Source organism: Nicotiana tabacum, chromosome 1, assembly GCF_000715075.1.
Source record: "Nicotiana tabacum cultivar K326 chromosome 1, ASM71507v2, whole genome shotgun sequence".
Taxonomy (NCBI): domain Eukaryota; kingdom Viridiplantae; phylum Streptophyta; class Magnoliopsida; order Solanales; family Solanaceae; genus Nicotiana; species Nicotiana tabacum.
In genome coordinates, this window is record NC_134080.1 from 26360042 (window position 1) to 26374626 (window position 14585).

General features: G+C 36.8%; 2 protein-coding genes across 2 annotated transcripts; both read left to right on the forward strand.

Annotated features, from left to right (window-relative positions):
* Nucleotides 1-2897: 2897 nt before the first annotated feature.
* Nucleotides 2898-8704, forward strand: LOC107786780 (uncharacterized). The gene is made up of 15 exons (XM_016608288.2): nucleotides 2898-3473; nucleotides 3558-3619; nucleotides 4176-5144; nucleotides 5235-5301; nucleotides 5398-5460; nucleotides 5969-6032; nucleotides 6157-6250; nucleotides 6329-6412; nucleotides 6492-6581; nucleotides 6676-6703; nucleotides 7001-7522; nucleotides 7621-7682; nucleotides 7912-8021; nucleotides 8109-8196; nucleotides 8286-8704. Exons 1-15 carry the CDS (start codon nucleotides 3035-3037, stop codon nucleotides 8589-8591), a joined length of 3048 nt encoding a protein of 1015 aa, XP_016463774.1. The 5' UTR covers nucleotides 2898-3034; the 3' UTR covers nucleotides 8592-8704.
* Nucleotides 8705-9725: 1021 nt separating this feature from the next.
* On the forward strand, nucleotides 9726-13546 carry LOC107786779 (bax inhibitor 1-like). The gene is made up of 6 exons (XM_016608287.2): nucleotides 9726-9964; nucleotides 11693-11836; nucleotides 11958-12049; nucleotides 12724-12910; nucleotides 12998-13153; nucleotides 13264-13546. The coding sequence occupies exons 1-6, from the start codon at nucleotides 9848-9850 to the stop codon at nucleotides 13315-13317; spliced, it is 750 nt and encodes a 249-aa protein (XP_016463773.1). The 5' UTR covers nucleotides 9726-9847; the 3' UTR covers nucleotides 13318-13546.
* The last annotated feature ends 1039 nt before the right edge of the window (nucleotides 13547-14585 follow it).

Genomic DNA, 14585 nt, shown 5'->3' on the forward strand with positions numbered 1-14585 from the left:
TAGTATGATATGTGGCACCTGAGTCTATAATCCACTCCTTGTTCTTTTGAATTTGCGTATAACTTGCCATTAGGCAGTTGATTATACCTGTACCTGTACATGTACTTATCATGTTGGCATGGTGCTCTTCAGGTTCATTGCTCAGCAGGTTCAATATCTGATTGTACTGGTCATCTGTGAAGTAGTGGTATCACCTGGTTCCATTTGCTTCAGTAGCTCTGAATGCATTATCTACATTGCCTTGCACACATAATGAAGACACGTCTGCATTATTGATTATTTCCATGGGCTCTCTTCTCCAACCACCCTGTTTACCAGCTACATTCCATCCTGCTGGCTTTCCAGCACTAGAATTCTATTGCCAACATCCTGCATTCTTCACGCCTTCACCTTATCTTCTCTTTGGAACAAAATCAGTAGGGTTACTTATAATTTTGTAGCAATTCTCTTTGGTGTGCCCCTTTAAATGACAGAATTCATATTGAAGGAGTTGCTTTCTTCCCCTTTCTCTTCCTGCCTACATAGCTAGGGTTTCCATCTTATTAGTTATCAGGTTTGCACCAATTATCTGTTGGCTTTTATCTTGAATAATCATTGCATAAGTCTGGTTGAGAGAGGGAGCATTAGTTTTCATGAGAATTTGTCTCCTTGCTTGATCATACGAATCATTTAATCCATACAAAAATTGCATAACTCTCTGTTGATGCAATTACTCTGCATGATCCTTCGACTTTTCACAACAATTTGGGAAAGGAACCAAAATATCATACTCATGACAAAGTTCCTTCAATTTCGAAAAATACACAGACACAACACTAGTTCCTTGTGCTAAAGTTGTAATTTCATGATGCAATTGAAAAATTCTTACATGATTCACTTGTTGAACCTTTCGGGCAAATCCTCCCACACTAGGTGCGCATCCGATGCATACACAATTCCACCCAACAATTCAGGTGCTACATTGTTCATAATCCACGATAGAACAAAGGCGTTACATGTTTCCCATTGTTCCAGTAACTCTCCTTTATAAGCATCCCTTTTGCATGTTCTAGTAACAAAACCTACTTTCTTCTTCCCCAAAAGAGCAATCCATATCGACCTACTCTATAACCCATAGTTCTCTGAGTCTGTAAGCTTAACCAGAACTACAACTAAGTTAGGTATGTCGGAAGGACCAATATAAAGAGGATGACTGTGATCGATCGACACAATTTCCGCTATGGATGAATCTATGTCCGACATCGACGAATTATCAAATTGCAATTGAACTTCGAGTAACTAAGAAATCAGAAATCGAGGACAGTAATTGAAATCAGAGATCAACGCATCGCGGTCCAGGCATGCCGCTCTAATACCATGTCAAATTGTAATGACTGCTTGAGCTTGTTAATGAAGGAAGATTCTAGAACAGATTTCTGTTATTGAGAGAATGAGCAAGTCTCAGTCGATATATACTTGCATAAGAAGAAAGAAGAGCTAAAAGGACTAAAATACCCTTAACTTACTTATAACAACTAACTACCTTCTTAACGGATTAACTACCCATGTGACTCTCACATGCTTGTATCATAACACATACACAATACAAAAAAAGTCAGTTTTGGCAGTCTGAATGCAGCCAAGGGAAAAATGGGTCTGAAGTAACATATCAGCGATCAAAAGACTTCAATTCAAACCTTTATGTCACAGAATAATTTCACTGATATTCTGTCCCTATAGTCAATGGAAATTTACTTACTGCCTTGTTCATCACGTTGAAAAGAAAAAGGAAATGAAATGTTTCGACACTGGGTTTGACGTAAACGATTATGTCTTAAATTGTATGCACTTTCCACGAAAATTAGTTATTTGATAGTTATGAAATCTCGTTTACAAATTATAAGCTTGTTTTGCTGTACAACTTGCTTGTATTGTATGTAGGAGTTAATCATAGACTATAGTACGACGATACCATGTTCAAATGGAGCTAAACAGAATTAAAACTTCAACATCACAGTTTAAGAAGTTCTTCATAAAGCACAAACAAGATCAGGAAAACAATCGAATTTTCCCCCCCATTAAGCTAAGACAATAAAAATATGATAATATGATTGAAAAAACATATAATTCATTAAGCACTCATAAATTAAGAACTGAATTGATTTTCACACGACTTTAAATGAATATATAAAAGAACAATGGTCCACCATATTTATTGGGTAAAATTCACAAATAAACACCTTTTAGCCCCTGCAATTGAAAAGGGATCTTTACACAAATAGCCATTCATATTTATTGTTTATTTTTTCTAGTCATATACATAGTTTATACATTAATTATACACAATTATATACATATAATACATAAACTATATATATTTATTATACCTCCACATGCTATTTTTAGATTAAGCGGCTGGGTGGACGATTATTTTGGTTAATTGTTCAATTGAAAAAGCTATTGTCTTGGAGTTCCGAAACAATGGTGGCTATTTTTCTAAACAGAGCCGAAAAATGGCCAGTGGATACTATTTCTAATTTCTTAAACTAATATTTATTAGGTTGGGATCACGTTTTAAATATATTGGGGCAAGTATACAGATAGTCATTCTCAGGGATACTATTTAGAAATTAATCAATACTTATTTTGTCCTGAAATTTTAAACTAAAAATCCTAACTTTAGGACAATTCAAGACGTTTTTGTCGTGAAAACTAAAATTAAGGACGCACTGATTAATTTTTAAATAGTAGCCCTTTAAAGTGGCTATATGGTGTCATTTCTACAAATATATTAGATTAAAGGGCCAGCCCATGTTCAATAACAAAGGCCTGATAAGAAATGCATTTAACTTCTATTTGACTTATTTTATCGTTTCAATTTGAGATAAATATATTGGCGGGATTATCAAACCCTACAGCTAATCATTTTCCCGCTCCTCTCTTTCTGTCTCTACCCCCCCTCACAACCAAACTCATCTCTGAGACTCTTTTCACTTTCTCTCATTTCTCTGCAATTTAATCACATGCTTTTCTCCACCTTCAGATCTGAAAATCAATGGAATTTCAACTAACCTCATTCTCCGCCACCGCCACTACTGCTATTTCCGACATACAAAAAGCATGGCATATATTCGCTCTTCTATTATCAACAGGACGACCAGTTCGGCCGTCGGAGCTTTCATCCAAATGCACCTTATTTTCTACTTCGCCGGATTACATCGAGTTTCTCTGTTTCATTCCTAATTCTCCTCTCCATTTAACGAGCAATTACTTCGTCACTTTTTCTCAATTAGGATTTGTATCAACCGTGAAATTCTTTGCTAATGCGAATGTGTCTCCGGCTTACGTGCCTCAGCTGGAGTTTCGAGCTCTCCAGATGAGACGAGAGAGTGAGTGTATATTTAGGGCTTACTATAGGAAAAGGAAGAGAGCTAGATCGGAGGTTGAGTATTCAAACGTGGTTACTAAAAGAGGATTTTTCAACAATTTTGACGGTAAAACCTGTTGATTCCATAAAATTTTAATTTTTTTGATTGAAATATCACAATTAATTTGAGTATTTTGTTTGCTTATTTCAGCCGAGGAAGGAAGTCAAGAGATGGTGACTTTGCCTTCAATGACTCGGAGGATTTGTGGACAGGTAATTAATGCAGTGCTTTTTGTATTTTAATTTGAGAGGTTGTGAGCATGTCTGGCTAAATAAGGTGTACTTTTTGCTAAATTTAGTCAAACCTTTGTAGAATTTGCAGTATTAGTCAATTGAGATAAGAAGTATGTTAATGAGCTTGTTAATATGATGATAGAAACGTCATTGTTTTCTAATTTGAATTTTTGGTGAAAAATTAGGAGTATCTAGATCTGGAGTAAATGATTTGTCTGGTAAATTTGTGCGTAGCAGATTAGGAATTTAGGATTAGATCTGATGCAAAGCAAATTCAAACTCTATATTTGGTATATCAAGGCCTATTTTAGATCTCAGGCAATTTTGAGTTAGACAGTAGGGTTAGGAGAGTTTTTCCGCTTTTTGGGGGCATTATTTGGAGACTAATTGCAGCTCTTCATGAAGTTCCCATGCTTCAATTTTGGCTGGGTTCGGTTGGTGGTCTGTTTGTCCTTCTGGTTAAGAGTATTCTCGTGCAAACAGCTTCAAAAAACTGCGACTGACAAAAGAATAAAATGCTTTCATTCTGTCACAGGCATATCTCCCAAACTGTGGCATGAACCAGTTGACAAGAATACCATTGTCATTGGCTTGCGACTTCAACAGAGTTTATGAAATGTTCAGAACTTCGATAATTGAAGGTAGTGCCAGACCATCAAGTTCTGGACTTAAGTGTGTTGAATATGAATGTGAAGAGGAGATAGACATAGGAGAGAACAACTGTAAAACAAATTTTGTACATACACCTATTTGTAAATCTAAAATTCTTAGTCATAGCATGTTCAACTCCCCTAAATCAACCGCAGTTGAAAGTATCACAGATCCCGTTCTTCAGCTAAAGCCACTTCACATTAGTTCATTGTATACCACATCTACCAGTATAATTGCTGAGATGGTTGATGCAACAGAAAGGAGAATAAACTCTGGCATAAATTCCTGTATAAAAGTGGACAAAGAAATGGAAATTCTGCCATATGCAGCTGATGCTTCAGTCCAAGGTTTTGAAAGGGTGACTCAAATGGAAAATTCTGTGGAAGGCAACGAAGAAGAACCTGCTTCTTATCCTGTTAGTAATAGAAACATTAACTGCACCGAGACTAATCCAGCAAAGGCGGATGAATCCCCTCGAGATACTCCTTTAGAGAATGCTACCAAGGAATGCACGGCAGCAATTCTCCACATGGAAACAGCAAAAACAGATATGTCTCCACAGAATCATTCCATCTTAGTGCACACACAATCTGCTGGTCAGAAGCAGCTCGGAAAATCATCCCCTAATTCTAAACACTTTCAGAGGGATGTACTAAATCACCGGGAGCAAAGGACTTCCAAGGCACTGAAGATTCATGATGCTGCCAGTCTGCTTCTCGACAAAGAAAGAGATGCCAAGTCAATCCCCATGAAGCTGAAGCACACACAGTACTATGACTTTGGTGTGAGTATTAAAGAGAGTAATGGAAATCCAAAAGAAAATGGGGAAAATTTCGTTTGTAACTCCACAAAAGTAAGTTCCTGACCAGCATTTTATTTGACTTGTGTTTGGTGAAGTTTGTTGCTATAAATCATGATGTCACATTGAGGTTTTGTTTTGTAGAATCAATCAGAGCAAAAACAATTGCCTAACCTGGAGTCCTATATTGTGGAGGACGAAGAGGGTTCAGGTATTTACCTGTGAATTGCTTTCAATCTACAGCCATGATTGTTCCAAAGTTTTTATCAGTTCATGATTTTATCTATCCTGATGACTGTATTTGCAGGTGGTTATGGGACAGTGTACAGGGCAAGGAGAAAGACTGACGGAGTGAAGTTTGCAATTAAATGTATGATATGCAAACTGTTGGGCTTGTTATACTAAATTTAAATTTCTTTGATCTGTACTATCTGATTGTAGACTATTTTGGAGATCCTTTAGCAATTGAATGATGTTTCATTCTTGCATATTGTTGATCCTGACTTGTTAACTTTCCTGACAAGTATGTGGAAAGATGTACCTGGATACTCTTTTATTTTACTGAGCAAGGTCAAAGGTAGAATATTATGAAGTATAGGTTGAAGATGCATCAAAAGATTTGAGGCATTCTTCTGTCTTCATTATTTGATTGCTTTGTGGTGCTTCAATTTACAAATTTCATCTCTACATCAGTGTGACATTGGTTATACTCTTGTGCATTGTTTGTATGCTGGAAAGTTGTTTCATTATCAAAGAAATGGTAAAATGGAGCATCTCTGCTCTTTTGGCATTGGGTTTCTCTGACACAAATCCATGTATTCCCCTAATGTTGCCCTGGAGGTGATCAAATATTTGATACGTTGATTCTGACTTGGCAGGTCCTCACCCAAATGCTAACAAACAACATGTCCTTAATGAGTTGAAGATGCTAGAGCGCTTTGGGTAATGATATAGGAGATTGTTTTAAGGAACCATGGATACATACTCGTGAATATATGCCTATATATTATATCTATAAGTATATCTGCACTATGACATTTCTTCTAAGAACTTTGGTTTATGACAGGGGAAAGAACTTTGTAATTAAGTACGAAGGATCATTCAAGAATGGAAATTCTGATTGCCTTGTTCTAGAGCATGTTGAGCATGATAGACCTGAGGTCAATTCTCTTTTACTTTTGAGTTATCTAGTTTAAATGGTCAATATACTCATTATTTTAACATGTTTCAAACTTAAGGTCTTGAAAAGAGATATAGATGTTTCCCAGCTCCGCTGGTATGGCTATTGCATGTTCAGGGCACTTGCTGGTTTACATAAACAGGTGAGAGTATCAGAAAAGATGCAGATGAACTGAATGGCGTTCCTGAAAACATAATTAACTTCTAATTTCTTACATGCAGGGTATTGTTCATAGAGATGTTAAACCTGGAAACTTTCTTTTTTCTACCAAGGCTAATAAAGGTTACCTCATTGACTTTAACCTTGCCCTGGTAAGTAGGGTATTCAACTTAGTAGAAATTTTCCTACCTGCTATGTTGTTGACCATATAAAATCTAATTACTCTTTTGCCTATATGTTGCATAGGACCTGCACCAGAAATATGGAACATCAGGTACTTCCTCTTTGTGCTGATTAATTTTCTTAGCTTGAAAGATGTCTTGTGCTTTAAATATCCCAATTATGATTAATGTCTCTCTTTAACAGAAGAAAGAAAGCTTCGTTAAGGTAAAAAATGGAAGAAACTCAACATTATCCCAAGCTCACTATAAAACAAAAGAGACCCTAAGGCTGTTTTAAGTTTTAACTCCCAGTAACGTTGCATACTTCGTGTTCAATCTTTATCTTTTTTTCTTTTCTTGTGTATCAACCATTGAATGTTCATTAAAAGCTGTATATGTCTAATTCACAGACAAGACAAAGTTGAGCCACGCCACAAGCTCTAATAATGGTCCTATACCCCTTGCCAAGTCTCTTCCTCCAATTAAACAAAGAAAATACAATGCAAAACTTGAGGAAGGCATCAATCAGGAAGCAGGAAAAGGCATTAAGTCTCTAATACGATCGAAAAACCTGAAAAGGAAGGCTGACCAAGAAAAGATCAGCGCAGATATTGCATATAGGAGTATTAAAAAAAGTCAAGGTGCTGATGGTTCGGGGATAACCTCAGCAAAGGATGCAACAAGCAATAGGACACCATCAGCTGAAAGGTTGAGAGAACCTCTTCCATCTCAAGGTAGGAAGGAGCTGATTAACCTAGTGCAAGAAGCACTTCAAGGTTCAAATCATGAAGAAACAAATGGTCCAACTTCCAAGAGAAAAAGGGTTGCTGCAACTCCTGGAAAAGCAGAAAGGAAGTATGTTTACCCAACTCCAATGCCACTGCATTCATCTGGAATTGCCATTGGCGGTGCTGGTTTGCTGAAAAGCAAAGGTCTGTTATTTTGGGTAACTAGATCTGGTCGAAACTGTGGTTTCATGTTTTATTGGGCTTGAGCTTCTGCATTGGGTTTAATTTTCTATTGTTGTCAGGGGACGGGAAACACAAGCGAGAAGGACCATGTGTTGGAACTAAGGGTTTCAGAGCTCCAGAGGTTAGGAACTAGCTAATTGTATATCCACTTACCTTGTTATAACTTTGCCTGTCCCTGTATATTCATTCATGCTATACTCGTCTCTTAAATTTGAGTTGAAATAGTCGGAAGTCAATCTTATTTACATCTTCATAGTAAATTTACTTTTAAATACGTAATCAAGAATTTCATCATCATCATATTTTGCTTATTCCACTGACAAAGGGCCTCATGATCGGTTCACTTTCAGGTGCTATTCCGATCTGTACATCAAGGTACAAAACTTGATATTTGGTCAGCTGGTGTCACCTTACTCTATTTCATTATTGGCCGAACACCATTTGCTGGGGATCCTGACCAGTGAGATTCTTTGTCTATATTCACTGCCATTGAACAGTGATAAATGATACAGAGAATTTGCTAATCAATCTATATTTCATTTATCAGGAACATAAAGGAAATCGTCAAATTGAAAGGAAGTGAAGATTTGTGGGAAGTGGCCAAACTACACAACCGAGAATCTTCATTTCCAGTGGTACTAATAATTCCAGTGTTTTCTTGAACTGTTCTTTTTTTTTATTAAGCTCTATTCATAGCTCTGAATAGTACATTACCATGAAACAGGATTTATTTGACCTAAAATCTCTGTCGCCTGTAAGATTACGAGATTGGTGTTTAAGAAACACCCGAAAACAAGATTTTCTAGAGATCATTCCACATTCCCTTATTGATCTTGTGGACAAGTGTTTAACGTCGAATCCAAGATTGAGGATTAGTGCAGAGGAAGCCCTCCGGCATGAGTTCTTCTCTCCATGCCATGAAGCTTTGAGAAAGCATAGGCTTTATCGTCAAGGGCTCAGCCAAGAGATCCAAGACCCAGTATCTACACTTCCCTTACCAGAAAATTCTCAAACATGTGGAGTATTGTAAACACAAAGTGCATCTAGCTTTTCTATTCTTTCTTTAACCTGTAGTGATGTAAAAATAGCTAACTAATGAAAGCAAATCTTTCAGCAAATCTAGAATTTAGTTGTGTATTCATATATTTTACAGTTGTATTCTAGTCATGCATAGAAACTTAAAGCCATTGTGCATTAACATTTGACAACTACCTAGACCTGCTGTGCAATAATAATACGCAACTATGGAAACTGAAATGGAACTTTCGTTGAGCTTGCTCGAAAGTGTTTCACAGGTTTAATGTAAGAATGTGAAGTGTGAACCATTAGGGGTCGTTGATAAAGTGGTACTAAATTTATACAGTAAATCAAAAATAGTATAAACTTAGTCCCAGATTTAATCTTGAATATCCCATCTTATCCCATCAAATTTATAGTATTATTTTATTAGGAGGGATAAGTTAGTTTGGGTATTATAACCCCAGTTTATTTGCACGAAAAGGCAGAACTCCTTTGCTCATTTTGTTCTTTGAGGGTTCGGGGAAGCTTGTTTATGTACACTTACTTTCCTTCTAGGATTTAACACGCTTTTTGCAATCTGAAAAGGAGTAAAATATGTAATATATATGAATGGCAGGCTTCAATTGGCTGAAATGCGTGGGTGACACCCAGTCAATTCTACCAATTACCAGCTTCTGGTCGTTAGATATTTTGTAACTTAGCATAGAAGTAATATTATTTGGTTTTCTCTAGTTCCTTCCGGAACCAATGACCCGATAATTCCCTTAACTACCTACCCCTGTACTTAATGTTTAAAATATTACTCTTTTCCACATTGTCATTTTCCTTTTGCCAACTCTATTAAACTTTAAACATAATTTTATTTAACTAAAGCAGAAAAAAAAAGGGTATTATTATTTAAAATTGCAGAATACTAAGCGGTGCTTCATTTCTTCCAAGAAACACGGGTAAAGTTTGAATTTTGTAATATTTGTAAAAGGCGATAATAGTTTTAATTCGAATTATCCGATATGTAAAAAGAAGTGAAAAATGTAAAGATTAAAAGTTCTATTGTGGCCTGTGGGGGTATAAATGTAAAGTCACAAAAAAACGGCGCTTGTTCGTTGTTTCCTGTAAATTCTGGAAGCAACGAAATATTCGTGAAAACTAGCGCCTATATAACCACATCTTCAACGCCTTTCGGGTAACGACTTCGCATTTCCGGTATAGCACTGTTTACACGTGAACTCTGAAAAATATTCTCTGCTCGCTCCTGAGATTTTCCAAATGGAAGGTTTTACCTCGTTCTTCAACTCGCAATCGGCGTCGCGCAACCGCTGGAGCTACGATTCTCTCAAAAACTTCCGCCAGATCTCTCCTCTCGTTCAAATTCATCTCAAGCAGGTCCTTTCCTTTTCTTTTATACTGTTAATTTTGTTAATTTTGATTGAGATTTGATATTCTTACGGTATTATCTACTTTTGTTTTCGTTATTGGCCTTTGTTTCTACTTTCTCCACTGATTTGACGGTTTTTGAGTATTTGAGCGTATTTGATGAGAAGAAACAAGTTCTTTTGCCCCGCGGCTACGTTTCTTATTGGATTGTTTGTTAGTTCGTTGACAACTGCCCTAATTTTTATTTTACTTTCTTGACGTGGAAAGAAGAACAAATTTAATTGAAATTTATGAGAAATTTTTGGAATCTCTAATTATTACCTTTGCGTTCTTTGGCCCGGTAAGAAAAGTAAATTAAATTGAAAATCATGACTAATTCGTTGAAGGTTTATTTGAATATTTCTTTAATTTACTAAAATCAGATAATATATTTAAACTTGCTAGAAACGCTTTGGTGACTAATCGTAAAAATTTTAAACATAAAACAGTTGATCACCGGCATAAGTGAAAAGAGTAAGATTACATAGCTTAAAAGGAGCTATACTGTTAGATGTGTGCCTATGTATCAATTAAAGCTCCTGTAAAATAATTAACATCAGAAGACCGTTCGTGAATCAGCATTTTGATTGATTAGTTTTTGAAGTTTTTATTCCAAATTTAGATAGAGCTCTAATTTTACATTGAATTGTCAACAACAACAACATACCCAGTAAAATCCCACTAGTGGGGTACGGGAAGAGTAGACTGTACGCAGATCGTACCCTTACCCCGAAAAGGGTAAAGGCTGTTTTCGGGAGACTCTCACCTCGAGACAATAACATTAGAAAAGAAACAAGAGAAAAGGCATGTAACAACAAAAGATGCCAGAAAGAAAATAACAAGACGATTAAGTGAAAGGATAATAACACAAAACTATGCAAAACAACAATGTGAACCCAACATAGACCGCTAATAAACCTAAACAAAACTCTATCAGATTACCCGGTACAAAGAGGGAAGAACTCTCGACTACCACCCTAATGCTCGACCTCCACATGTTCCTATCAAGAATCATGTCCTTGGAAATCTGAAGCCGCACCATATCCTGCACTATCACCTCGCCCTATTACTTCTTAGGCCGCCCTCTGGCCAAAGTCAACCGCTCACACCTCCTAGCCGGTGCATCTAGGCTTCTCCTCCACACGTGTCCGAACCATCTAAGCCGCGCTTCCCGCATCTTGTCATCCACAGTAGCCACGCCCACCCTCTCCCGAATATCGTCATTCCGAATCGTATCCAGTCTAGTGTGCCCGCACATCCATCTTATCCAGCCTAGTGTAACATTGAATTGTATCAATGTATATTTACTTATCAACAAAGGAGCTGTACTTTTAAATGTGTACCTAGTTGATTATTAATATCAGAATATTGTTCGTAAATTGATGTATTGATTGATTGGTTTTTTGAAATTGTCATGCCAAGTTTAGAGAGAGCTCAAATTTTACACCACGAATTGTATCAATGTATATCTATGTATCAACAAGGGAGCTATGTTTTTATACATTTACCTATTTATCAAAAAAAAAAAAAAACTTGCGTTAGATAATTAATATCAAAAGCATTTGTGAATCGACGGTTTGATTGATTAATTGAAGTCCTACTAAAATAAGAGAGAGCGGTGATTCTGCATTGAACTGTATCAGTGTGGCAGAATTTAGTTCCACATCTTCCTGATCTTGATTTCTTTCATGGTTATAGGTCTACCTTACTCTATGCTGTGCTTTAGTAGCATCAGCTGCTGGGGTTTACCTTCACATTCTTTGGAATATTGGTGGCTTACTCACAACACTGGCTTGTATGGGAAGCATGGTGTGGCTTTTGTCGACCCATCCTTATCAAGAGGTACTCACTAACTTTACTTCCGTTCAGCAGTGCCTCGTCATGGCCTTCTTTAGTTGTGCAATTTTGTGGTTATGCTGATTATTGAATGTGAACTGATACTTTTGTTATTGTTGGTGAGCAGCAAAAAAGGGTGGCGCTTCTGATGGTGGCTGCACTCTTTGAAGGGGCTTCTGTTGGTACTCTAATTAAAGCGGCCATTGACTTCGACCCAAGGTGTGTGTCCTTCAATATTGTCCCTTTTCATGTTTGAAAATATTGCTTCTGTTTTCTAGTGTGTTAGTTTGAGTCTTCTTGTGCTAAACCCATGAGTATTATGAGTTTCTTCCCGATCTGGGTTTTTTAGCATCTGATTTGGAAGTGGGATTTCTTTGTGTGTGGTCTAAGGTGTTAGTTTAGGTCTCTATATTTGCAATGCTTGATCTGAATTGCAACTTCTGCTTGTTTGGAATGCATCTCTCCTGGCTCCTTCTTTTGTAAATTTTACGATCAATTTTTCCCTTTTAAATGCTGATGCGCCAGAATATTTTACCCTTATTTTGTTTGAGTTTGAAAGGGGGAGGGGAGGGGGAAGAGGAGGTTGAAATCTACAAGAAAAGGGAATAAAATGGAAGCTCGTCTGTTTCAAGGCCCGTACATCCAATCTAGTTCAGCTGGTGGCTGTCTGAGCCTTAAGTTTAACTGCTACATTGACATAAAAGTGCTAAGTGACTGTTGTCTCATTACTGTACTCGTCGTAGCCTATGTAATACTGTATGGTTGTGTATTCTTTTAAGTGCATATACAGCTAGATTGTGCAAGTCATATAGTTTAAAACTGATTTTTTAGCAGCTTTAAGGTTTACATCCTTGAGGGAGGCGCATCTGACTCTTAATTTTCTTCCTTTGCAGCATTGTGATTGGGGCTTTTGTAGGTTGTGCTGTGGTATTTGGTTGCTTCTCAGCTGCTGCCATGGTGGCAAGGCGCAGAGAGTACTTGTACCTTGGGGGGCTTCTTTCATCAGGTGTCTCCCTCCTCTGTTGGTTGCAACTGGCGTCCTCCATCTTTGGTGGTTCCATGGCCCTTTTCAAGTTTGAGGTATATGCTTTGTTCCCTTCATGCTGCAGTGTTGACTTTTAGCATCCTTTATTTGTAAGTTGCTCTTAACATTTTATTCCCTGGCAGTTGTATCTTGGGCTCTTGGTGTTTGTGGGCTACATTGTTGTAGACACCCAGGAGATCATTGAGAAGGCTCACTTGGGTGATTTGGACTACGTTAAGCATGCATTGACCCTATTTACAGACTTTGTTGCTGTCTTTGTGCGTATTCTGATCATCATGGTAAGGAGATATTTCAGTTCTTATACCATATTAAATTTCTACGTGATGAAATGCCTGGTGTTTCGATGTTTTGGCTATTGAAATGACTCTTTGTTTTCTCTTTCTTTCAGCTGAAGAATGCAACTGAGAAGGAAGAAGAGAAGAAGAAGAAGAGGAGAGACTAGATTGTCATAGCTTAAAGTGAATATCTCTTACTCTCTTATGTGGGATCTGCTTTTTCAGACACTTCTGTTCATATCGACAAACATGTTAATAGTTTGGTACTAGCTTTAGCTTAGACCGTGATACAGTGTTGTGTGGCATGCCGAGGTGGCTGCGATGGAACATGTGGCTTTGTTTTGGAATTTTAACATCTGATAACCAAAGTAACTGTGATAAGCCTAGTTTCCTTTCTCTCTCTTTTCTCTATTTCTTTGTTTTGCGTTATCGGTTCTGTGCACAAAAAGCTGGTTTTACTTGCTGAGTGATCCTGTATTTTTTTTTAGCTTTCTTTGCTACTTTCTGATCTTAGGGGTCAGGTGTGCTTTTGCCAGAATGCTTACATTAGCATTTGAGTGGTCAATCTTGGGCTAGTACTTGTTCTTATTGTTGGATAGGTAGGTGTAAAATGCAAAGTAATTCTAAAAAGACGTATGGAATAGTACTCTGTTACTAATATTTTGAAGAGAAAGGTAAAAAGTAAAATAAATTAACAAAAAGAGTTCCAAACAAAGGCAAAAATGGATATAGATCTTAGATTACCCGAAAATGGGTCTTACCTCCAACTCAGGAAATAGATAGTTACATTTGCCTCTGATTTAATGTTCATATGCATCTCATCGAGCATTAGTCCAAAGGGGTATTTGCATTTATACCTGGTTTTTTGGTCACATTTTAACTTGTACCCGCTTTGCAATAAAAAATTGTAAGCGTACTCACTTTTTCGCGTAACTTCAGCATACGGGCCTGAAGTAGCAAAAATTGTTGAACCAAGTTTGCTGAAGTTTTTGTTTATAATTGCTGAACTTAAGTATTCTAATAGCTGAAGTTTTGTAATGCTGAAGTTATTTAGTTCATTTGTAAAAACTTCAGCACTAAATAAGCTGGAGTTTTTTTGTCCTGGATTCATTAGTTTTGTCATTAAGCTTTTTCGAAAAAACTTCAGCAGAAGATGCATTTAGTTCATTTATAAAAACTCCAACACTATATAAGATGAAGTTTTTGAAAAAGCTTTCCAACATACTAGATAATAATCACCTTATTCTTTCATAGTGTATTACTACTATAAAATAATCAGATTGCCAACAATATCTAAATCATAAATTTTGGAAACAATAAACGTGAAAAAACAGAATTATCATGAAAAGAATCACTTAGTGTGACCTTAAACTTCCCGTACGTGGAAATATTTACAAATGATTGTCTACTAACTTACGTAATTATTTATAATTTA

Excerpts from the sequence above, each read along its gene's own strand:
- LOC107786780 (XM_016608288.2), top strand. The coding sequence starts at position 3,035 with ATGGAATTTCAACTAACCTCATTCTCCGCCACCGCCACTACTGCTATT. Across the intron at positions 6,251-6,328 it reads TTGAGCATGATAGACCTGAG|GTCTTGAAAAGAGATATAGA; the intron begins GTCAATTCTCTT and ends TTCAAACTTAAG. Across the intron at positions 6,704-7,000 it reads CCAGAAATATGGAACATCAG|ACAAGACAAAGTTGAGCCAC; the intron begins GTACTTCCTCTT and ends TCTAATTCACAG.
- LOC107786779 (XM_016608287.2), top strand. The coding sequence starts at position 9,848 with ATGGAAGGTTTTACCTCGTTCTTCAACTCGCAATCGGCGTCGCGCAAC. Across the intron at positions 9,965-11,692 it reads TTCAAATTCATCTCAAGCAG|GTCTACCTTACTCTATGCTG; the intron begins GTCCTTTCCTTT and ends TCATGGTTATAG. Across the intron at positions 12,911-12,997 it reads TGGCCCTTTTCAAGTTTGAG|TTGTATCTTGGGCTCTTGGT; the intron begins GTATATGCTTTG and ends ATTCCCTGGCAG.